The sequence below is a fragment of the Hyaena hyaena genome, unplaced genomic scaffold (genome assembly GCF_003009895.1).
Source record: "Hyaena hyaena isolate Hyena2069 unplaced genomic scaffold, ASM300989v1 scaffold_13, whole genome shotgun sequence".
In the NCBI taxonomy this organism is placed as follows: Eukaryota; Metazoa; Chordata; class Mammalia; order Carnivora; family Hyaenidae; genus Hyaena; species Hyaena hyaena.
Window position 1 is genome coordinate 4751115 of NW_024080645.1, and position 25925 is coordinate 4777039.

At 43.7% G+C, this 25925-nt stretch overlaps 1 protein-coding gene across 1 annotated transcript in view; it reads left to right on the forward strand.

Moving 5' to 3' along the window:
• The window catches only part of ADAMTSL3 (ADAMTS like 3), a 293055-nt gene that overhangs the window by 144909 nt on the left and 122221 nt on the right, over window positions 1–25925 (forward strand). The window contains exons 9-13 of the mRNA XM_039216731.1: window positions 14547–14658; window positions 20187–20325; window positions 21406–21456; window positions 21920–22124; window positions 25692–25839. Coding sequence (XP_039072662.1) covers window positions 14547–14658; window positions 20187–20325; window positions 21406–21456; window positions 21920–22124; window positions 25692–25839 — 655 coding nt within the window. The remainder of the gene's footprint in view (window positions 1–14546; window positions 14659–20186; window positions 20326–21405; window positions 21457–21919; window positions 22125–25691; window positions 25840–25925) is intronic.

Sequence of the window (25925 nt, forward strand, 5' to 3'; positions counted from 1 at the left end):
CTAGGCAGAGTATTGTGAAAATGTCCTAAACCGGGGATAGGCCACTGTGCACACTCTCTCCTTGCAGAGAAGATGGAGGCTCATCCCTGTTCTTCCTTGTTTGTTTCCTCAGTTGTATCTCATCACATGCGCATTGGGCAGTGTCATAGGGCCCGTCTAAGAATTCTTCTTGCCCCTAACCATGAGCCTCTGCTCCCTCTCCGGGGGAATCAGGGTGCATCAGTCAGAGGATATGAAATAGAGTGGCCAGTATGTTGTATATTTCCAGGGTTACACAGTGTGAACATTCTTCTGATGAAATTGAAAATACCTAAGACATGAAGAAAATAAAGGGCATTTCAGTGCCTGATTTTGTCCTAACCCTTTTCAGAAACTCATTCCAAATGGAAATGGAGGAAAGAAGGAATGGCCAGGGATGGCTTCACCCGGGCACTCAATGCCTTCCAAAGCCCTGTCCGTGTCCCGCGTATTAATTTGCGAACACCGTTCCTGGTCGCACACCGATGTCCTGTGCTCCAGATTCAGCCCGCGGTGTGCCCAGCCGAGCGCTGAGCTGCACAGTGTTGTTGCTTTGAGACTGGCCCGTGAATGGTGAACATTGAAAAATCAAGGATTTTAACATAAAAATATCAGCTATTTCCCCCCCTGCGTCTCTTTAAAAATGGGAAGCTGCGACTGCTAGCTCACACTTGGTCCTGGCAGTAACTGGCTGCAGCAGGGTACCGGGGGCTTTCCCCTCAGGGCACACTCCCTCCGTGCCGTGGGCCCACCGCTCCCCGTTGTGTTCCTGACATTGAAGCCATGAGCGTCAGCTCACACACGTGTAGGTTGCCTCTCGCAGTCATTCCTTGCCACTCATAGACGTGTAAGTGACTTCTGTGTCAAGCCCTTAAAGCAGCAAGCCCGTGTTATTTTTGGGCAATAGCATTTTTAAAAGGCTTTTGGGAAGTATAATTGGCATCTTCCTTTCCTTCTGTTCTTTCTGTTGGGCGCATTGTTACGCGTAAGTTCTGAGCTTCTTGTGCTCAGAGGGTTTTCCCATTTGATTCTCAAGTAGTAAAACACACACTTGCATGCACACACACACGCACATATGCACTCACATATGCACACACTCATGCACACACACAATGCATTCACACATGTACTCACACACAAATGCACTCACACGTGCACACATGCACTCACACCCATGCACACGCACACATACACACATGCATACATGCACACATGCCCATGCACGCACACACACACACATGCACACATACAGACACACAGGTACCTTTTCTTTCAGACAACCTGTGTTCTTCCCAGGCCATCTTGGAGATCTCTGTGTAGGAGATCCTTGTAAAATGATGGAATGGAAGGAACAGCCACAAAGGTTACTGCTTCACGATATTGTTTGGTTGCAACATCAGCATGGAAAATATGTTGTTTATTGACACCATGTGTAAAAAATGACACCATATGTCACGTGCATATAAACCATATATTTCTACAGGTTGGTGTGTGCACATGGTTTAAGATTTCATTGGATATGGGGTACCTGGGGGCTCAGTTGGTTAAGCGTCGAACTCTTGAGTTTGGCTCAGGTCCTGATCTCCCAGTTCATGAGGTCAAGTATTGTCAGGCTGTGCACTGACGGTACACAGCCTGCTTGGGATTCTCTCTCTCTCTTTCTCTCTCTCTCTCTCTCTGCCTTCCCTCCTCCCTCTCAAAATCAATAAGTAAACATTTTTAGAAAAGATTTGAGAGGATACACCCTAAACTGAAAACATAAAAAAAAGATGGTTATTTTAGAAGGGATAGACACTTTCAGGGAGTGATCTCAGCTTTACTTACAATATTCTGATACTTAAAACAATTCTTAAAGAGAAGAACATGTATCACTTGCATAAGTAAAAATTCTTTTACACTTTCCGGCCAAATTCTGTGTTCACCCCTTAAAAGAATACATTTCAGTGGCACGTTGTCCCCGTCTGAATTAGTACTATCTTCTGTTTTCTTCCCTGGGTTCTGGTTTTCTCAGATTTAATAAACAATTCTGGTCTTTAACTTTAACTCCTGGAAAGTTTTTGATCTCTTGTCACTGAAAGGTTTTAAAATATATATACATGTATAAATATATATATATATACATGTATAAATAAATAAATATATATATATACACATATATACATACACATACGTATATCCATCAAGGAAGGTGTTGCACACAACTGTCTGACTCACGCATAACTGGAGCCTGATTTTCACGCCTATGGCCATTTTCTTTCATAAATGTGGTGTGTGCTTGGTGGGAGAGAAGCTGGCAAAATCAGACACCGTGATGAAGCAATGTGACTCTGGTGGGGTTTTTTTCCCTGACTTATAAGCTTGTCCAAATAATGTGGGTTTCTAGGAAATATACTTTTCCATCGGTTACTTTTCCTTTTTCCCCCCATTTTTTCTTTTTCTTTTTTTCTCTTTTTCCTGGGATCACTATGGTTTTACCCAGCCTGGGTTGTTGCTAAGGTGATGACCTTTGGTTCCGCTCACAACTTCACGGCTCATCATAGCGTCAGGTGTGGCTGCAGTTAGGGAAGTTGAAAGTGTGCATCAGGTCGGTCGTCGATGGTGGGCGGCCGTGTACGTTGCTGTATCTCTTCCCATTCCCATCACCCGAGGGTGGCGGGTCTAGAAGTGGAACAGCCAACTCCAGCCTGAGACTATAGCTTGGAGACCGGCTCAGTACTCATGTGGCTCGGCCATGGGCGTGCCCCGGGGGTACTGAGGCACAGACTAGACCTTACTTCACGAGCCTGCAATAAACGGACTATTGAAAAACATTATATTCTGGCATCGTGAGCAACCTCCGAAGACCTCCGCAGGATGTCAGATGCCTTTGCGGCTATTGTCCCCATTGTAAAGCCTAGCAATTCACCGCACCAGTGACACCAAAAAAATGTTTTTCTATTTTTTCAGAAGTTCTGTTTTCATGACTGGACCATTCTTGAAAATTACACTTCTTTTCTTCCCAGTAGATTTATGTATTCTTGGTTTCTTGAATGTCCTGTTTCTCATGGATGACCTTTGTCACAGCACTACTGGGTCATGGTATTTTGTGTTAGCGCCCCTGCGGTTTGAATGTGTTGATGCTGCCACCAGGTAGCAGTAGAGAGTCCTGATCAAGTACTTAATGTCTGCCATGTTGATTGGAGGGTACCATAGGCACTATCTGTTCAGGGAGAATTTTCTGAACAGTTACATCTGCGAGTAGGTGTTTGTAAATATCAATTTTAAGCGTACGCCCATGAGAACAAAATGAAATGGCTTTGGTAAAGACCTGTCTTTCCATGGGTCACCACTTTTAACTCTGCTGGCGGTTTCCCTCTCTTTTGCAACATATCCATCTTAAGGGAGGAAAAAAAAAAGTTCTCCTTGGTCTGAAACCTTCCTTTTTATTCCAGATGCCTGTCACATTTCTTCACAGTGAGATATTTTGTGTGTCTGCAAGGAAAGATTTTCTGGTTGCTCTTCACACTCATTTTCCGGTGAACACCTTCTGCCGTCAGTTTCCCTCAACCTCAGCTCTATATACGTGTTGTGTTCTCTCCTTACACTGTCTCTCCTTTCTTTCTGGGCGTTACGATAGCACCTCTGCCTGATCCAAGGATATGACGATTTGAAACTGTTTTCCTTTATCTCAAAGAGCAGGTCCCTGCAATGTGGCGTAGACAGTGACTGAATTTGTACATACAGGTATTTGAGAACACAGCAAGACACGGTTGTTAGGGTCGGTGGCTGTACTAGGTTCCTGAGGCTACTGTAAAAGCACCTTTGTAAACTAGGTGACTTGAAGGACAGACAGTCGTTGACTCCCAGTTCTGGAAGCTACAAGTCCAAGATCAACGTGTGGGCAGGATTGGTTCCTTCTGAGGACTCAGGGAGCATCAGTTTCATGCGTCTCCCCAGCTGCTTGTCTCCTTGGGTGTTCTCCCTTGGCTTTCACCTATCTCCGTCTGGGCATGTCCGCCTCTGCAGGCACATTTCCCTTTTCCCTAAGGACACCAGCCATATTGGATTGGACCCACCCTAATGACCTCACCTTCACTTGACTAGATCTGCAAAGACCCTACTTATTTCTAAATAAGATGGCATTCTGAAGTACCATGGCTTAAAACTTAAACACATCTTTTTTTGGGAACCCATTCAACCCATACTAGTGTCCGACAGAACCTATTTCATCATGTCTGTCGATCAGAATTCCCTATCAACATGAAGACTTACCATTAACCACAGAGGCAGAGACTTTTGAAATCTCACCCGGTATCGGCTGTCATGTGGTCTGCAGAGGGAAAATTCTTGGTGAAGGCAGGTCCAATAGTGTTCTAGTAGTTACCAGAATTCACAGCTAAATTATATGCATAAACTGTATATACACATTTATTTTAAAAAAGAAGAAAGCCGAGTTTTGTATAAATAGTCTATAAATTTTGGAACTTGATTTCAAGGGGCCAAGTAAGGTAGTTGAATCTGAATTTATTTTCTTACCATTGTTAGAAAATCATGTTCTTAATGAAATGCAAGTAATATACTTTTACACATGTCAGTATGCACGTCTGTGTTGCTATTCTGTGTACTTGACCATCTGTCTCGGCAGCAGAGCAATCTGCCCCGGGGGTTTGAAAGTGTTGGTTGGCGACTGGGGTGTTGTTAGCAGGAATTCAAAGAGTGAGCATCGTTCATCTTGTTATTATTACGTTAGGAACTTCTTCCTGCTCCTCTCTTTCCTTCCCTCCCCCTCCTCTCCCTCCTCCTTCATTACTTCCTCCTCCTCTTCCTCCTTCAGTTCAGACTTTTGTCTTGATAATCAGGCTTATGGAGAGAACTGAGGCTTTTTGTAAATTGATTCAGCTCGCGTAACATGTCAAGGACCAAGCTCGGGAGACTGGAGTGTTTCTTCTTCAGTGTAGGGAGGGCGCCCGTTCCCCCATAAGGCCGCTCAGTGGGCTTCGTGTCCTCAACACCCGTGTCCAGGAGGGTGTACACTGTCGTTGAGGGAGTCCCGCAAGGGTGTGCAGAGAGACAGGCTGGGGGGGTGAGGCAAGGAGACGTGTCATGATGGCAGTCATTCTCCAGAGCAGGGAAGCATCTTAACTAGGTTTCAAAGCAAAGGCAGAAAAAGAGCTTATGCTCCACTCTTCATCTAGAAGCCTGAGAGGAAAATGCCCCACAGGGTGTTTGCTTCCATCGGCAACAACCTGGGGAAGCCACCTTGGAATGAAATTGGCATTAATGTCATGAAATGTTTAGTCACAGGCTGAGCATGAGTTGAGCCACCGGAAGCTCCCTCAACCCCACGTGGCACCAAAGGTGTCTGGGAAATTCCCCGTACCCTTGGCTGGCCAACCTTGGAGGGGCTGACACAGTGGGGGCAAACGACCCTGTAGCCGAAGGGTAAAGGTAGAGCTACTGCACATCCTACTTTGTTCGGGAAAGACCCAGTTTGTGCCTGTGGCTCTGGCTTAATCTCTGGTCCTTCTTTTCACGCTCAGAATCATCCTGGTTTGGGGGCGCCTGGGTGGCTTAGTCGGTTGAGCGTCCGACTTTCGCTCGGGTCATGATCTCGCGGTTCGTGGGTTCGAGCCCCGCGTCGGGCTCTGTGCTGACTGCCAGCTCAGAGCCTGGAGCCTGTTTCAGTCTGTGACTCCCTCTCTCTCTGACCCTCCCCTGCTCACGCTGTCTCTCTCTCTCTCTCTCCTAGAAATAAATAAAAAACATTAAAAAAAAAATTAAAAAAAAAAAAAAAGAATCATCCTGGTTTGGGCAGTCAAGCGGATGGTGTCCTAGGTAAGGGGCTCAAGGCCAGGCCAGGGACCGGGCAGGAGTCACAGCCGCACCCCTGACAACCTGCAGCACAAGAAGCACGTGGACCCGGCGGGTCACCAGAGGAGCCCACCGTCCTCCGGCCAGGAGGGAACACAGCCGAGGCCACTGGTTCTGAAGCTCGCTGCCGTCCTCCCAGGGGCCAGAGGACCCAGCGACAGGATGAGGACCTTCACACAGGGATCTAAGCCGTCCCCCCTTTCCTGACTCTGATGTCACAGGTGGAAAAGCACCACAGAGGTCGGTCTGAAGGTCGGGACAGCGGAGAGATGGGCCACTTCCCCACCTGACAGAGTGTTGCCTGAAGAGATGCAGTGTTATGTGTCAACTTCTAAACAAATTAATTGGCATGTAAGTGCCCTGCATTCAGACTGGAAAGCTAACGTGCAGAGAAGACCCTGTCCAGAAGCCCAGTATTTCTTGTGAGCCTTCTCGGCAGGGAAAATTTTTCTCAAGAGTTCTTCAACAGACCTTTTACCCCCTCTCCTTGACAAGACTTGGGTCATGTGCTCACTCTCCGCCTTCCCCTGGGTGGTAGTCCTCCTGGGTCCTTCAAGATGCAGGTGCTGGCTTGAAACCAGTGTTGCACTGTATGTGTTTATTTATTTTGATGTTTATTTTTGAGAGTGAGAGATACTGAGGGCAAGCAGGGGAGGAACAGAGAGAGAGGGAGACACAGAATCCGAAGCAGCTCCAAGCTCCGAGCTGTCAGCACAGAGCCCGACGCGGGGCCTGAACTCATGAACCATGAGATCATGACCTGAGCTGGAGTCAGATGCTTAACCAACTGAGCCACCAGGAGCCCCACTAACTAAAATTTAAATTAAAAAAAAAAAGGAAAAAAAGAAATGGCTTCAAAATAAATAAGTAAATAAATAAATAACAATGAAAAAAATGTACCAATATTGATTCATTAATAGTAACGAATGTACCACACCAATGCAAGACGTTAATAATAGGGAAACTGGTGTGTGTTGGTGGTTATTGGAAATGCTGTACTTTCTGCTCAGTTTTTCAGTAAATCTAAAATTGCTCAAAAAAAAAAAAAAAGAAGAAGAAGAAGAAGAAGCAGATGCTGAGACAGGATTAGATATGCAAGACATTTATGAGCGAAATACCAGGAGGAAGAGCCAAGATGGAGCCAAGAGAGACCAGGGAGCTGTCCAGCAGTGAAGATCTGACCAGAAGCAGAGGAGAGACGGAAGGAGAGAAAGTTGGGTGGGAGCATCTTAAATTGGAGGGTGGCTCTAGGGGGTTCTGCAAGGCTACAGGGGGGGCCCTGAGCCAGAGTCATCTATCACATGGTGCAGCATCTCCCAGGAAACGGCCAGCCTCTAACCCCCAGGTGAGAGCAGCCCATGGGGACCTTGACCTGCCACAGGCACCGCCCAGCTGTTGCAGCCGTGTGAGGAGGCGGCGCCCACACCTGGCAAGGCAGCTGTGACCACCATGGCCTCATGGGACAGTCAGGCGCTCTCTAAGACCCATGGGGAGGAATGAAGGCCGGAACAGGAGTGAGCCTTTGGCAGAATTGGAAAGGGAAGTGGATATTGGTCAGCAATTACATCCATCTGCTTCAGTAAGGTCATCATCTCTTTATGGAAAACATTGGGGTTTAATGCGTTTTCTTTCTTTTTTCTTCCTCTTTTTGGTGATAATGGTCAAGACTCAGAAAACTATTTTAGTCCCTCTTAGGCTTGTTGATTTATTTAGGGTTCTGTTTCTGAGCCAATTTCAAGTCTTATATTTTGCTAGAGGAGTATCCAGTTCATCTAAGTCTTCAACTCTTCAAATATAATCATAGTATATTCCCTTATCATTAAAAAAAAATCTCCATTGTACCTGTAACTATGTCTCTTTCATTCCTTAAGTTGTTCACTGGTTCCTGATCTAATTTTCATTTCATTCAAACCATCCAAAGATTTGTCTCTGAGACATCTAAGAACGAGATTTTAGTTTTATTGATTAACTCAGAGTTTAAAAAATATTCAGTTTATGTAAATTTTTATTTTTGTTTCTTTCCTTTATCTTTACATTGATTTATTTTGGTATGGTGTTTTTAGCTTCTGGAGTCCAATTCTTAATTCATTTTATTTTCAAACTTTTTTTTTCCTCCATTCCATGTATTTAGGGCATTCAGTTTTCCCATTCAGAAACTCTTAATTTTGTTGTAGTGCAAGCTATCGATTTTTAACTTGATGCATGGACTATTTGTATTTTGGTTAGGAAATCTTTGCCTCATTCAGGATCAAGGGTTATGAAACTATACTTCTGTGAGTTTTTCTGGAACCCCTTTTTTTTAATTGTCATATTAAGAGCTGTAATCCACCTAGGATTGCTTTTCACACATGTTGTGGAATAGAATCATTATCTTTTACCACAACTATCCACTGGCCCAAAACCTTTAGGTGAAAAGATAGTTCTTTCCCCATTTGTCTTAAATCCAAAACTATATGTGTACGGGTCTGGTTCTGGACTCTGTTCTGTTTCATTGATCTGTCTGTAAGCACCATTGTGACTTCATTACTGTAGCCTTGAAACAAGTCTTGATATTTGTTATTGTGCATTCCCCCACTTTGTCCTTAAAGATGATCTTTGATATTCTTGACTCCTTGCATTTCCATATCAAGTACGCCTGTCAAATTTTATAAAATTCTTTTGGATTTTGATTAGAATTGCATTGAATCTGTAGATCAACTTGGAGAAAACTGAAAGCTTTCCCATCCCAATTTTTCCAATCCATACATATGTTATCCCCATCCATTTACTTAGTTTAAAATTTTGTCTCTCAATAATGTTTGTAATTTTCAGTGTGTAAGTCATATATTCTGTTATTCCCAGTTGTTTCCTATTCTGATGTTATTATAAATGGATTTTTTTCCTATTTATTTGTGCTGAAGTTATGGAAATCTAACTGATTTTTGTAAACTGGCACTGTATTCTTACTATATTAACAAATATTAATTCTAATAGTTTATAGATTCTTTTGAATTAGGTACATATACAATTATGATACCTGTAATGATGATAATTTTGCTTCTCCTTTACCAATCCTTGTATATTGTCTTTACTTTTCTTGCTATATTGTACTACTTAGGACATTTGGTATGATATTGAATAGATTTAGTGACAGCAATTATTCTTGTCATGCTTCTCATTCAGAGGCAGAGAGCTCTATAATTCTTCATCCTGTGTGATGTTTGCCACGAATTTTTTATAGTTTATCTGATGGAAGAAATGTTTTCTGATTTGCTTCCATTGTCACATAAGTATGGAATTTTTTCAAATGCATTTTCTGTCTCTTTCGAAGTGATCATATATACTTTTTAATATAGTGAGAGTTATGTTGATTTTTAAATATTAAACCCATCTTCCCTTCTGTAATAAACTTCACTTGGTTATTATCATTATTATAATTTATTAGTATTTACTTATTAGAATTTATTTTTTATTATTAATAAAAAGCATTATTCCTTTATATATCACAGGGTATAATTTTAAATTACTTTATTCATGATTTTTTTGGTAGCTTTGTCCAGAAGAGGTTTTCTTTCTTAGATTTTATTCGTGTCAGGCCTTGGTGTTAATATATACTGGCTTTATAAAACAAGTTTAGAAATATTTCCTCATTTTTCATTCTTTACAACAGTTTGTTTAAAATTGGTGTTATTTCTTCTTTAAATATTTGGAAATACTCAGCAGTAAATTTTTAGAAGTGTGCACTGAGTGTCTTTAAAATATATACAACTCTTCATACTTTTAGTTTCCTTTTGTGTCAGTTTTGTTTCAAGGATTTTGTTTATAGGTGCACTTTATTTTATTGCACTCTGTAGATTTTTTTGGGTACAAACTGCCACAAAGGTTTGTGGCATCCCTGAGTTGAACAAGCCTAATGGTGCCAGTTTTCCAACAGCATTTGCTCATTTTGTGTTTCTGCATCACCTTTTGGTAATTCTTGCAATATTTCAAACTTTTTTATTATCACTGTGCTTGTGATGGTGATTTATGATCAGTGATTACAGTCTGCTGGAAGCTCAGATGATTGTTAGTGTTTTCTAGCAATAAAGTATTTTTAAATGAAGGTACACACATTGTTTTCTTAGACATAATGCTATTGCACACTTAATAGACTACAGCATAGTGTAAACATAACTGAGAAACCAAAAAATTCATTTGACTCACTTTATTGTGATATTTGCTTTATTGGCCTGGAATAGAACCCACAATATTTCCAAAGTTCAAATAACTTTTTTAAAGCTATTGGCAGAGATTTTTTTCTTAGTATCTTCTTACTATTTCTTCGTTTTCTCCAGGATCTGTAGTGAGTCATTTTTCTCATTCCTGGTACTGATTATTTGTCCCTACTTTCTTTTTATTTGATCAGTCATTTTGGAGGGCTATCGCTTTTATTAGACTTTTCACAGAAACACCTTTTCATTTACATTATTAACATTTTAATGTTGTTTCCTTTCCATATCATTAATATCCACTCACATCTTTGTTATGTCCATCCTTCTGTCTCTGGATTTAATAAGTTGTTACTTTTTTAACTTTTCTAGCTGGATGTTCAGGGGATTGATTTTCATCATTTTTCCAACCATAACACATGAATTTAAGGCTATGAATTTCACTCCAATCATTCCTTATATTTAATTACACAAATTTTGATATGAAATATTTTCCATCATCATTCAGTCAAATTGTAATTTTCAAAGTGATGTATTCCTTGACTTATAGAATATTTAGAAGTATACTCTCCAAGTATGTAGGAATTTTACAGTAATCTCATTCTTATTTTATTTTTAGAGAGCGTGACCATGAGTAAGAGAGAGGGGCAAAGGGAGAGGAAGAAAGAGAGAGAGAGAATTTTAAGAAGGCTCCATGCTCAGTACAAAGCCTGACATGGGGCTCAATCTCATGGCCATGAGATTATGACCTGAGCCAAAATCAAGAGTTGTTGGATGCTTAACTGACTGAGCCACCCAGGCACCCCTCTCATTGTTATTTTATAACCTAATTCTACTATAGTCAAAAAACGTACTCTATATTATATCAATTTTTTTTGAAATCTGTTAAAACTTAGTTTGTGACTCAGAGTATAACAAATATTAGAAGATATGATGTGTAGTCTTCTGTTGTTGGGCACAGTGTCCATACATCAGTGTGGTCATTTATTAATTTATTAATTTATTTCTATTTATTAAAAAATATAGCCTTACTGTTTTTTGTCTGCTCATTCTATTAGTTACCACAAGGGATATGGTAAAACTGCCAAAGTGACTGTGACCTTTGTCTAATTTTTTTCTATTCTTGTTAATTTCAAATTATTTATCTTTGAGGGTAGGTTGTTAGGTACATTCACATTTAGAGTCGTTACCTCTTCTAGTGGCTTGACCACTTTACCATCTTGAAACTATTTTCTTTCAGCACTTTGAGGGTATCTCTCCATTGTCTTCTGGCTTCCACTTACTCTCTTCAGAAGTCAGCTGTCAGTCTTATTTGTATGCTGTAGAAGGTAACATGTCTTTCTCTCTGTCTGCTTTTAAGTGTTTCCTCTTTGGTTTTCATCAACTTTTGAATATTTATTTTTTTATTTATTCAGTGAGCACACATGCAAGTTGGGGAGGGGGAAAGAACAAGGGAGAGAGAGAATCCTCAGCAGATTCTGTGCTGTCAGCACAGAGCCTGATGTGGGGCTTGATCCTATGAGCCATGAGATCATGACCTGAGCAGAAATTGAGAGTCGGACACTCAACTGACTGAGCTACACAAGCACCCCTGGTATTCATCAGTTTGACTGTGATGTAGTTAGTGGCTTTCTTCTGCTTGAGGTTTGTGCTGCTTCACAACTCTGGCGTGATATCTGCCATCAATTTAGGAAGATTCTCATTTATCACCTCTGTGGGTATAGTTTCCATGCCATTCTCTGGGTTCTCTTTTTCAGGGACTACATTTATACCTTCATCTCTCATGTCTACTTTCCACTTCCTTCTTACGTGTCTGTTTACTGATTCTCTCTTCAATTGTATGTAATCCGGGGGTCAGCAGATCCTGGCCAGCAAGCTGATGGCCTGTTTTTATAAGTGGAGTTTTGCTGGAACACAGCCACAGCCCTTTGTTTACAGATTGTCTGTGGCTGCCTTTTTCCTATGCCAGCCAAGTTGAGTAACTGTAATGGGGACAATATGGACTGAATATTATATTTACTCTCTGATTCTTTGTGAAGATAGTTACTGAACCCCAGTCTAATCCATTGTCATGTCTGTCCACTGAGACACTGATTTAAAGTACTGTGCCTCGTTCTTCTAGAATTGCCATTTTGTTTTTGTGGCTTCTTTGTTTCTAGTGAAATTCTCTGTCTTGTTACTTAGTTTCTTAAGCATTTTAACCATCATGTCTTAGTCCAGGTTCTCCAAAACACAGAGCCCAAGAAGGGAGCCATGTGCTAACGCTGATGTTTTAAGACCCTGGCCCTTTACGGGGTCTTGTGAAACATGATCTGAAGCCAAAGCTAAAATTTCAGGAGTTGGTGGCAGTATAAGTAGGTGTTTAAGTTTCTGTCTGGTGATGCCAATATCTAGAGATTCTCTAATTCCATTTTTAGTGTATCGTTGCACCTTTTTTGATTGTTGTTAATTTTTATTTTTGTGTGTGCCTGGTTATTTTTAAGTTTTGCTGTATATAGTGGATGAAAGATTACAGATATGCTTTGAGACTGGATTAATTTCTGCTTCTGGAAGATAGGTTAGCAGCCAGTTACCTCCGGCCAACAAGGAATTGAAATAATTGGAACCTGGCCTTCATTCCCTTTGAAAACTGGTCTATTTCCAGTTCATACTCAAGGCTAGGATTGAGCTTTTTTGGGGTCCCTGTTGGGCACGTGGGGCATTTACTGGGCCCCCCCTCGGCTTGGTGGACATCGAGCTCCAGTGTTTGTTCTGAGCCACGCAAGTCTGATGACAGGTCTGCTCAGCTTCTCAGCCACTCAGTCACCACTCACGATGGAAAATGCCGTGAGCAGAAATGTGGTGCCAGAGGCGGTGCCAAATGTTATGCTCGCTCTCTGGGCTTCCTTTGTGTCTGGGGTCTTGGCCCTGCAAACACTCAGTGGTATGGGGGTTCTCTGACGCCTTCAAATGCGTTAGAAATGCATTATAAGCAGTGTTCTCACTCTCCCTGGCAGGATTCATCAGAGACAAGCCATTCCTCCACAGCTAGGGCAAAACCTTCTAGAAGCGCTTCACGCCTCTGTGACCCTGTGCCTCCCTCCCTCCCCCACCTCACCTCCCCGACAGCTTCTCCCGCTACAGTTTTTCTACTGCTTTATAATCAAATACATCCAAATATTATCTTGTAGTCAACTCTTCCTCCCATTTATGAATAAGCTTTATTAATTTAGTTCATCATTATTGCTGCTTGCATCTACCTTCTTCTGCTTTTATATTAGTTCTTGTTTAATACCTTTTAGTCGTTTTTTTTTTTCTTTTTTTTTCTGGTGAGGGTCTCAAGTGGTACAATTTCAGTCATTCTGTGTCTGAAGATATCTCTGTTTCACTGATTGTGATAGATAATTTGATCATAGATTGATCGTTGATCTTTGATTGTTGATTAGTAATTTAGTTACAAAAGTCTAGACAAAAAGTTATTGCCACTCAGCACTCTGAAGGTGTGATCTTGCTTCCTTCCATCCAGGCTCACCTATGAGGAATCGGATGCCAATCTGATTCTGTTTCGTAGGTAATCATTTCTTTTTCTTCCTGAAAACTTTTAAGACTTTTCTTTATCCCGGTTGTTGTACCTTTTAAAAATGTCTGCTCAGAACTTGAATATTTTTAAACCAAATACACCTGTCTTTCTCAAGGTCCAGGAAATTCTCAGCAATCATATCATCCAATATTGGCTCTTCATGATGACCTCGGTTGGCTCCAGCTTGAAATCCATACGGGTGTTGGCATTTCTGGACAGATCCTGCACGAATTCTATTTCTTTTTCTCCTTTCATTGCATTCTGGGAGTTTCCCTTGGTTCACTCATTTGTTCGGTCAGTAGGGAAGAAGAGAGAAAAGTAGCCGGAGAATGTGCTCCGTGAGTGTTATCCCTCAACAGCACTTTCCTCTTCCGTCCCTGGCTCACGCGCGGTGGCGCCCCTTCTCTTTAGTCAGATGCTGGAATGCTCGAGTGCGAACACCACATATTTGTGTACATTTCTCCAGTTGTGCGTTTCAGAAGACCTTTTTGGAAGGATTTGCATAACGATGAAAGTGTAAGAATTATTGCAGGTGTGAGAGTTCCAGGCATGTGAGATGGTGCAAAGAAGCGGAGACTGTCTCAGCCCCTGCTCTCGTGGAAATTAAACTCAGATGTATCAGGGAGAAAGGAAAGAAGTTACACAAACAAATAGAAAAGGCCACCTACCCGTTTGAGAACTCCCTTCCAGGCATGGAATTGTCTGGAACAACGACTCTGGGCAGAGTGGTTGAGGTCTTCTGAGCCCCTCTTTGTGGCAACCCCGAATGAAACGTTATCACGTTAGACGTTTTGGGATCCTCCTGTGCCGCTGTTGGTTGTGAGAGATGTGTGATGGTGTACGTCAGTGAGACACACTGGTCTCCTGTGGGAAGGTGCGGGAAGTGCTAGCTCACCGTATGCGGATGGATCCTCACGGTTCTCTCTGTCCAGACCAGGTACACGGCGGCCAAGGACAGTGTGGTCCAGTTCTTCTTCTACCAGCCGATCAGTCATCAGTGGAGACAAACCGACTTTTTCCCCTGCACCGTCACATGTGGAGGAGGTGAGGCACAGACTTCGGCCCTGAGTGTTTAGAGCTCAGAGTTAGAAAGGACACACTTGTGTTTTTTGAAGCTGACTGTAAAATGCGTGTGGTGATTGGTGGTGTGTGGTCACACGGCGTCCTACTCAGCAGCCTCGATCTCAGAGGTGTGAACAAATTCGTGTTTGCCTTTATCTTGGGGACAGGTGAAAACAGGATTTGGAAAACACCTTTGACTTCTAGCAAAAAGCTGGAGACGTATTTCCGTGTGTTCTTGCATTTTTTATCTTACATATTCATAAAGCATGGGTTATTTTTAATTCTCAACGGAAAACCTAAAAAACAGAGAGACCAAATAACTTGGTTAATGGAGGCGTCGGTTCTAACATTTAGATCTCCACCCCGTGCTCCCTCAGGTAGGTAGGTGACAGAGCATAAATTACCAGAAAGAGAAAGAGCAGCTGCTAAGTGGTCAGAGGAACACCCTGCTTACCGCTTGCTTAGTTCAAGGATTTCACAGACAGTTAAGGAAGGTTCTGGGCTCCGCACACATGCTACACATATTTACAGGCACAGGTGGCGGATAGTCAGCTGTTTAACATGGAGAAAGCGTCTGCCTGGAGGAAATGAGGCGGCCACCAGGGCCTCCGTTACTATAAGTCTCTTTTAAGAAACTGAATTTTTAAATTGAGGAGTAAATGCTTCTAAACTAGTGCCAGCCCAAGAACCCAAGTGGTTCCTGGAATTGCTAGAAGGCTTTATGTTGCTAACTTCCCCTCAAAGCACCAGGCATAGTGCTGGGCATTTACATGTAGCAGGCCACGTGTTGGGGTGTTCGTCTTTACATCTGTTCTTCCAAACAACCCCAAGAAGGGTCTCTTCGCATGGCCGTGTTAGGCGTGAGCAAACGGAGACGCAGACAAGGTAAAGAACGTGCCCCCGTCTGCTCAGCCGGAGGACGGCTCAGCCGGGATCTGCCTCCACGGCCGTCCGGTGCCAGAGCCCGGTGCTCTCACTGACTTTGCCTTTGTGTCTCCCATGAACCATGTCCCGCGGCGGGCAGCAGGTCAGGGTGCGCAGGGTGCTCTGTGGGAAGAACCAGGATAAACCCTCCTCCGGCAGCCCCACCCAGCTCAGCCCCAAACCGCTTCTTCCATGCAGAGCTGCAGAATGTCCGCTTCCTCGGGGAGAGCCACAGCCCGAGTGGGGAGGCTGCCTTTTTTCCCTTAAACTCCGGGCGTATCAGGGAGGGCTTCTCAGCCAGCGTCAGGTTCCTGGGGTCTGTATGTCAGAGCCCTCTGTTCCGGGTTTGGGCTCCCTGTGAGACAGGAGGCAGGTGCTTTTGTGGGGAGCACTGGGTAGCCCAGACCCCAGAAGGAGTTTGTGTTGCTGAGAAGGAAAGAGAAACGGTCTAGGGCTTGAATGGGGCCCTGGAAACCAGGTAAAAGGTCAGTCTTCCCAGTTACTTCTGCTTAGACTTGGCTTGGGCAGTGGACCGCTAGATTATGGTCCTACTGCCGTGGTGCTCCAAGTGGGGTCCCTGGGCCCGCAGCTTCAGGGTCACATGGGAACTTGTTGGAAATGGAAATTCTTGGGCTCCACCCTGGACCAACGGAACGAGAAACTCTGGGGGTGGGTCCCATTAATCCTTTTCAACAGTCCCCTCAGGAATTTAGGCTCCACATTCAAGTTCAAGAATCTTTGGCATCAGCTGTAGCCGTATTAATCACCCCTTTTGCCGAATCTGTGTTACCCTTGCGCTATTACTTACTTAAGGTTTTTTCTTTAAATGGACGTTTTGACATTTAAATAGAGGCCCCTGGGTGGCTCAGTTGGTTAAGTGCCCACCTTGGACCCACGTCATGTTCTAATGGTTTGTGGATTCGAGCCCTGCACTGTCCGTGCAGAGCCTGCTTGGGACTCTCTCTCTCTCCTTCTGTCTCTGCCCCTCCGCCACTTGCTCTGTCCTTCTCAAAATAGATAGAAATAAATAAACTTAAAACATTTTTAAATAAACATATTCACAAAAAAGTTAATATTATCTCAAAGAGGAAAACTTAGCTCTTGCCATTATTGAACACAATCACAAAAATGAAGATTTAAACACAACGCTGGAGGCTATCTGTAAGTCCCTGCCAGCCCCTAACATTCTCTGTTTTTCTCGATTCCCCCAAAAGTGAGAATGTATTTTGTGAACATTACAAGCATTGTTCCGAGGCAGAAACTCCTTCAGAGCTTTGAGTCACTGACCTTGCGTCAGTGATCGCAAGGAAAATCTTAAAACACATTTGATCTCCTTGAAAGCTGATTGAGGGAAAACAGGGTTTGGAGTTGAGCCCGTGATCTGCATAAATTCAATGAGTCTCTCCCAACCTGGGCCTCAGGCTCATTTTGGCCAAACTCGTTCTCCAAAAATGGCGTGACGACATTTCCATCAAGAGGCAGTGTGGCCACAGAACTGAGGTCCAGGGACTTGGACCCACTTCCTGGCTCTGCCACTACTTGGCTCTGTGCCATCTTTGAGCCTCAGTCTGCTCATCCATAAAATGGGACGATCCCCCTTGCAGCACTGTCGGGGAATAAAATGAGATGACTTGTGTCAAGGAGCCTAGTACAGTGTCTGGCAATTAATGGATACTCGGGAAATATCTGTTATGCCCGGATATTTTGGACATATATTTTGTTAAAAATTCTGCATAATCTACAGGGTTGTGGCCGTCCCCCCTCCTGGCATTCTCCGGGGGTGAGTTATGAGATACATCCATGACTCAGGGTGAGTGGGACATACCCATAGATTCCCTACATGCACACCTTATATCCAGAAGCAGAATCCCACCACCTGTGAGTCAGGTGGGCTCTGGCTCCAGGGATGACAGTCCCTCATGGATCCCCGAATGAAAGCAAAGAGCTGGTGGGGCATTCTTACTATTCTTACTCCGCAAGGAGACAAAGATCTCTTTCTTTTTAATTTCTTCCCTCTCACGCCCAGGTATCCGGAGAGACGTTCCCATTCAGGTACGTGAGATGAGAGAGGAGCTTTTCCACTCTGGGAGGGGCATTTGGAATGGGACTCCGCTTAGTTCAGTTGGTTACATTCTTGGGAGGGAAACAGATGTGCCTCATACTCAGGTGCAGAGGGAGAGACAGAGTCACCCCTGCTGGAACCGTAAATGGGAGCACCTGGCAGTGAGACTGGCTGCCAGAGACAGCAGTGCTGGTGAGAGCAGAAGGGAAACGTCAGGCTGCTTTGGGGGCCCCCCCAGCCTGCCATTTTCTGCACGCTGGCAGAATTCCGATACATTGGTTCACGATATAGGACCCACCTTATTTCCTTCACTTTTAGTTATCCCTGTACCTCCATAAAATTAGAGAGGAAAATTAATTGTCTCTCCTTAAATTGTAAATACCTGTACGCTCTTGTCTCCTAAAAGCATGTTTCCCTTTATGTTTCTTTGATTCAAGGAGGTGTAGTCTCGTTCTGTTCTTGTTTGGGGGGAAATAGACACACACGCAAAACCCACAAGGAAAGCATTACCAGAACCTAATTACGTTAGTAATCAAGTCGACATGATTTGTGTCGGTGCCATTTCTGAGTTGTTGGATCAGCAGGCGAGTCAGTTCCCTGCTCCCCAAGGTACTTGGATGCTGGAATTTTCTGGGCTTGCCTGTAATCATCTACGCGGGACTTGAAAGATCAGTCTGGAGAAAGGACTGGATTGATTGCTGCCGCCATCTGATATTGTAGACTTTCGGGCAGATATTGGCACCCCAGTAACATTTTATTGACTCCATTTGGATTTTCGTTCTTGTGGTTTCAACCTTGCTTTTTATAACGCATACCAGTCTGTCCTTCCCCACGCCGTGGACGTCCAAGCCACGGCGTGCGGAACGCTGTCTAGTGGTTTATAAAATCAGATTCCTCTCGGCAACCAGGCCCTTAAGTGTATTTTTAGACCTTAAGACCAACTGGCTGAGGCTGAGAGCTTAGCATTGAGCCTTTTTTCTTTTCCTGAAGAGCTCATTCTGGTTTTAAAAAATCGCCTTTAAAAAAAAAAAGAAAGAAAGAAAGAAAACTTCGCATGACACTTATGTAGTGACAAGAAACCTGGAATCAGATCTTTCAGGAAATAGAAGCACCATTTTGTCAGTTGTTTTTTAAATCTACGGCACTCATCCATTTGGAATGCTCATTCCTCAGAGACCGTGCAATTTTAATTTCATGGAATCGAGAGAGAGTTTTCATCCCTTCCCCTTCGAAGGATTTGGAGGCAGGGGGCGGTGTCAGGGATGGACTTCATTCCTCCCGGTGTGGACAGTGCTTACTTCCCCAGTTAGGGAAGTTCATTGGCATCCACGGTGCCACAGGTACCCCAGGATGGCAAAGAGGTAAAATGCAGTATCCGCAAGCACCGGGATATTGTGGTGGAAGGAGGCAGTCACCAGGCTGGGGGGTGGCTCTCAACAGTGTGTCGAGTGAGAAGAGTAGACAACAGAACAAGATTTAAAATACCTATCTAGTTCCAACAGGTGCACGTGAGCAACATTGCACAGGGCAGATGCGTATTTGAGAACATATAAACAAGAAAGAGGGGTATCTGGGGGAGTCAGGATGGGAATAGTAAAGATAGAAGTATGAGGAAATGGGGGTCCTGGCGCGGGGCTATGGGGACAGTCAGGAGGCTGGCCACTGAGTGACTCGAGGTCTAAGCATCCCATAAAGGAGTCTGTTGTCCCTTTTTCATTGAAAGTGCTAAGACAGGGCTCCTGGGTGGCTCAGTTGGTTAAGCGTCTGACTCTTGACCTCAGCTCAGGTCATGATCTCACAGTTTGTGAGTTCGAGTCCCACATCGGGCTCTGCACTGACGTTGCAGAGTCTGCTTGGGATTCTGTCTCTCCTTCTCTCTGACCCTTCCCTGCTTATGCTTGTGGTCTCTCTCTCTCTCTCTCTTTCAAAATAAATGAATAAACTTTAAAAAAAGAAAAGTCCTAAAACGACCATAGTCAGTTTCAGTAATCACTCTCAGTCTCAGCCACATGTCTTAGTCATCTTGGAAGAGGGGAGCCTGGGTGGCTCAGTCGGTTAAACGTCCGGCTTCAGCTCAGGTCATGATTTCACGGTGAGTGGGTTCGAACCCTGCATCGGGCTCTGTGCTGACAGCCATCTCAGAGCCTGGAGCCTGTTTCAGATTCTGTGTCTCACTCTCTCTCTGACCCTCCCCTGCTCATGCTGTCTCTCTCTCTCCCAGAAATAAATTAAAAAAAAAAAATTAAAAAAATTAATCATCTTAGAAGAACCTGAAGATCATTAGAACACACAAACCAATCCATTTCCTGGACGGAGCCACACAGTGTTTCAGCCTCAGTGGGACTGTGGAGGGGCCCACGCGCTGGTGTGTGCAGAGGCTCCCTGTGCTTCTGTTGCGTAGCTGGGGATGAGCACCACGGAGTTGAGCTCCTTCCGGGGGAAGAAAAGTCGGCGGCAAGGGCTCACTACCACAGGAAGATGCCATGCTGCAGTAGTCACACGTGCCTTTTCTTTTTCCCATTAGGTTATCAGCTCAACTCGGCTGAGTGTGTGGATATCCGCTTGAAGAGGGTGGTTCCTGACCATTACTGCCATTACTACCCCGAGAATGTGAAGCCCAAGCCCAAGCTGAAGGAGTGCAGCATGGACCCTTGCCCTTCGAGGTCTGTACCATTGCCCATAGTGTTCACTCTAGAGAGAAAGCAACCAATTGCTGCCGAGACCAGTCCATCCGTGCAGACTGACATTTGCCCCGCATGACCTTGAACGCACACAGGTGGCAGCTGCCTGGGCTTGTAGCCCTGCTCAGCGGGACAAGGCTCGCTCACTCAGTCCTGCGCTCTCCTGTCTGGCTGTGTGTACGTGTGCCCTGACACATCCCCCTGTGTAAGGACCCTGTGTGAGCATCTCCTACACACGCAATAGGAAGGATCTCTCCATCCAAGTACGATGTCTTGTCCATCTGCTAGTCATAAATAACTTGAACTCACCATTTTCACTTTGAAACTGGGTCACCCATTGCCCTGTTCTGACTTTGGAAGTGTTCGCATTAAGTTCAGCATAAATAATGCATTGTGCAAGCAAATTAGAAGTTTTAATGCCAAGGCAGAAAAGCTATGCATAAACTATCCCGTTGCATAATTTAGTACCTGCTGACTTGGCTTGCCTGGGGAAGTTTCCTGGCTTTACTGCAGTATCTTAAAATAACAGCACAATATCAAGTCCTAGAATCCCCCAGACTTCTGCCAGCTGGCTGAGGCAGAAGTGTGCAAATGGAAAAGGAAGCCTTCTCTGTGGATTTCATTTCCTATCACCGACCGCCCATTTCCTGGAATCCCAGGTGAACATAAGTATTAATAGAGCCCTTTTCAAAAGACAGATTCTATGAAACAAAATGTTTTTCTAAAGAGCCTACCGAGATGACAGCGTGTTAGGATCATTAACATATAAATAGCCTTTTTAGAGGGTGAAAAATAGATTTATCTAAATTAAGAGACACCCTTTCCTTTGATTAATATGTACCACTGGTTTCTGTACTTTCATTTAACTGGGAGGCATGTGCCAGAGATGGTCCCGAAAACGAAAAAGGTGGTGGGAAGTTTAGGGGCAGAGTTCACAACACCTGACATATTTAGTCTTTCAGTCTGAAAGGGCTCTGTCTTTTGGGATGTCAGATCTGTGTTGGTTCAATAAATACGTTGATTGATTTGGCAATGACATTGTCACAATGATTTCATTTGTAGCGATGGCTTTAAGGAGATCATGCCCTATGACCACTTCCAACCCCTTCCTCGGTGAGTTACGTGTTTCTGTTTTCCACTCCGTAATTTGCTCTGAGAAGTTTGCGAGGAACTATAGTGTCTATAGAAAGAGTCCAAAATGTAAGAGGGATAGATAGGAGGGCCTTTATAGGGAGCTCAGGGAAAACAGGCCTCAACTCCATAAGGAAGATCTGTTACAGAATCGGATGGGCTGCGCTGCCTCATACAGCCTCGTCTCCCATCACTGGAGACGTCTGGCCATTAGGGAGGGAGCTCAGGCAGTGTGGCTGGTCAGAAACGTGACCCCTCTTTTACACCTGGATGACTAGTTCCTGACTTGGGGTTTCTATGGTTCTAGTAACATTGTGCACTAGTGCTTATAGTCTAGAGAGAGCTTAAAGAATGCTTTTGGCAGTACTCGTCATGGTCGCGTTTGCAGGCTTGAAACGAACACGCCAGTGACAAGTAAATGTGTTTTTATTTGTTCGCTTTCGAGCTGGGAGCATAACCCTTGGACTGCGTGCTCCGTGTCCTGTGGAGGCGGCATTCAGAGGCGGAGCTTCGTGTGTGTGGAGGAGTCCATGCACGGAGAGATACTGCAGGTGGAGGAGTGGAAGTGCATGTATGCGCCCAAACCCAAGGTCATGCAGACCTGCAACCTGTTTGACTGCCCCAAGTGGGTTGCCATGGAGTGGTCTCAGGTAAGATTTGGGGACAGGGCACTTTATTTTTTACTTTTAATTTAAGTCCGATTTATCGAGATTGTTTCTTTTTTTAAGCAGTCTCCACACCCAGCCCAGAGCCCAACACAGGGCTTGAACTCACGACCCTGAGATCAAGACCCGAGCCAAGATGAAGGGTCAGGCTCTCAACCAACTGAGCCACCCAGGCGCCCAAAGGACAGGACACTTTCAGTGACACCTCAGATTTGAATGAACGTTGGTTAGGTGTTATCGATCCCTTTGTCACGTACCCCTCAAAGGTGCTCACAAAATTAAATACCCCTCCGCCTATATTTAGGTTGACGTCTAAAAGTTTTGACCTTACGTTCAAATAGAAAGTATCAGAGAATGTCATTCCTAACATGTGAATGCTGACATTCTAAAATAAAAGTGTTACAGCGTTAAAAAAAAAAAATGTGTTCAGCAGAATGTAAATGCCATGTTGATTTCTCTCCATGCCATCCTCCCCTTAAAAATCACACAAAGAGGTTCTTCTTGAACAGTTTGTGGATAGTTTGCTTTTTTTCCCCTTGAGCTCACCTTCTGAATCCACTCTCCCCACAGAAGCATTTCCCAACATGATGTACTTTTCTGCTATAGTCTTTTATTGATTACACTATTCTACTTTCCAAAGAAATATGTGTAGCATTTGAAATCATTTCATTATATTTGAAATTCATTTATTTCAATTTCCTGTGGCCATAGGCTCCGAGTATTAGAAACGTCTCCCTGAATTATTACTATCACAACATAAGTATATTTCAAATTTTGGTAAACACTTATTACACATAAAAGGTAAATTTTCAGTTGAAATCAATCCTTCCAGAAAACGAGGGCGGGTGGCTTAAAAAATCATCCGTTCCCAGAATGGGTTCAGACCTGGGTTCCACAACAATTTTATTCTTAGTTTTTACTGCCGATTTCTTGTTCTGTTTTGTTTTGCATGTGTACACCAGGAAAACTTGTTCTCATAAGTAAACAGAACCGAGATAGGAAGATTTATTACAGCACAGCCATTCCGTTCTTGAACTTCTGACTTACGTGCCAAAAGTCACCTCGTGATGTCATCAAAAATCAACATTTTTACTTCTGTAACCTGCAGAGCTCATTTGCAACTCTCAGAAGTCCCATCCTTATGTTCTGTGTTGCCTTGAGAGCTTTTATACCACAACCCCACATCCCCATCAGTATCGTGACTTTATTGTCACTCACAGTATCAAAAGAGGGGTTGCTCACTGAGTCCTCTCGTTTACCTTCCTTGGCTCTTAATACTTTTCATTTCTTTTCAGACATCAAATACATTCTCAGTAATGACAATTTGCTATCATGAAGGGTATGTTCAGCTCCAAAGAGGCGTTCTGGAAATTGTAAATAGCGACGGCATTGTTCGGGTTAAGTGTCCAGCTTCCGGAGGGGTGGGGGCTGTGTGAGAGGGGACAGTACTCCTTTGGATTGACCAGTCCTCGTGTGGTTATACCTTATCATCATACTGTTTTCTTACTCTTTGGGCAGAGTTCTTCTTTCTTTCTTGACCGGTATGCAACAGCCTGTGAAAGTCCTACATATTTCGAGTTGATAACTCTCGGCGTAGGGGAATCGATTTCCCAGAAATAGGGTCTAATCTCCAACCTCACTCAATTCATTAGAATATTATCACTGAGGTAAGAGGAAATCAGATAGGTTTCCTGATAGTCTTTTTTTTAAATCCCTATTTTTAAAAATTCCAGCGTAGTTAACATAGTGTTACATTAGTTTCAGGTGTGCAATTTGGTGGTGCAGTGGTTACATATATTACTCAGTGCTCATCACGGTGAAGTGCGCTCTTATGCCCTTTTCCCTATTTCACTCCCCACCCCACCCCTACCTCCCGATGGTAACCATCTGTTTGTTCCATGCCTGCCGATATATTCCCTTTCTGGAGAAGTGAGTATGCCAAAAAGGCCTCCATATCCTGTGAAACTTGTCTGGGACAGTGTAGGACACATCTACAGATGTAAGAAAGAATCCTTGAGCTCGATGAATCGGTGGCAAAGTCATGGTTTTGGCAGCAAGAGGCACCGGGATGGAATTCCACTCTGTCTCTTGGGAACTGGGTGACCTTGAGCAAGGTCCTTTGGTGGTGGGCTGTTTGCTCATCTGTTGAATGGGAAGGAGGCTACTGGCCTGCAGGCACTTGGGGCCATTAGTGAGATAAGGCCTATGGGGCTGCGCCTGGTCTGTAGTGGTCTAAGCACCCTCAGCCCCTCCCTCAGATGGATCGAGAATTGGTGAGGCCTGAAGTGTATACAGTTTGGAGGTGACCTTGAAGAAGAAAGGATGCAAAATACAAATATTGAGCGTCTCAGTGAATTTTTATTTAGAATGAGCCAAAAAGCGCAAAATTTTTAAAAACTGACAATGACCTGAACGTGAACTCTGGACTTTAGTTAACATAATACATCAGCATTGGTTCATCAGTTGTAATGACTGTACCACACTCAATGCAGATAATCAATAATAGGGGAGACTGGGTGGTGAGGAGTGGGGCATAGCAGAATTGTGGACTGTCAGCTTTTCTGTAAACATAAAATGGTCCTAAAAAATAAAGTCTATAAAGGAAAAAACCACATACATATACACATATGTAGTCCCCAACATATGTATGTAAATTGAAAAGATATCCTAGATTTTGATGAAAGGAAAATACTCCATTTATTAGCAAGAGAACTGTCCAAATCATAATAATTCAAGAAAAAAAATACAATACAAGCTTCATGAAAATTCAGACAAAATAACAAAATGTTTACTTAAAAATTTTTTTAATATATTTATTTTTGAGAGAGTGAGTGTGAGCAGGGGAGGGGCAGAGAGAGACGGAGACATAGGGTCCGAAGCAGCTCCAGGCTCTGAGCTGTCAGCACGGAGCCCAACCCAGGGCTTGAACTCATGAACCGTGAGATCATGACCTGAGCCAAAGTCAGACACTTAACTGACTGAGCCACCCAGGTGCCCCACAAAATGTTTTTATTAATTTAAACTGCTTGATATTTTGACAGTATTTCTCCTGAGCTTTGGGCCTGAATACAATGGCCTCTTCATATGAACACAGTTTTGCAGGATCGATTTCTATAGACAGAATGGAAAGCAAATCCTTTAGCATGACTGATCAGAATTTGCTTTTTTAATAGATAGTTTTAAAAATTTCCCATTTTCTCAAATTGTTTTGGATAATTTCATAAAAATTTAATCAGATTTGAAAAAACCTATATCAAGTTTCTTTAATATCGAACAGAACAATTTCAGGTCATTTCAGTCTTTCTTGTGCTGTGACCTCATCTGAAATAGTTTTCAGATTGAGGATTGGACAGAGGCCTTGCAGAGGGAGGGGTCCTGACACAGAGGATCCTGGAAAATCAGCCTCCCCCTTCTTTACATAATGTTTGTCTAACCGTCTTTTGTGTTTGATACTCACCTAGATCAGGGGCTTTCTTTGGCTTAGGTCATTAATGCCTCTGTGGGTCTCCTTGTGGACGAGAAGTTCACTGGCTTCTCATTTCTTCTTTAAAGTGCACGGTGACATGCGGCCGAGGGTTACGGTACCGCGTCGTTCTGTGTATCAACCACCGGGGGCAGCACGTCGGCGGCTGCAACCCACAGCTGAAGTTACACATCAAGGAAGAATGTATTATCCCCATCCCCTGCTACAAACCAAAAGGTGAGTTTGTGGGGCGTGTCGAAGTTAAATCAAGTGGTGTCTTCCAGCTCTCATTCGGATATTGCAGGATTTACGTTTCGACTAAC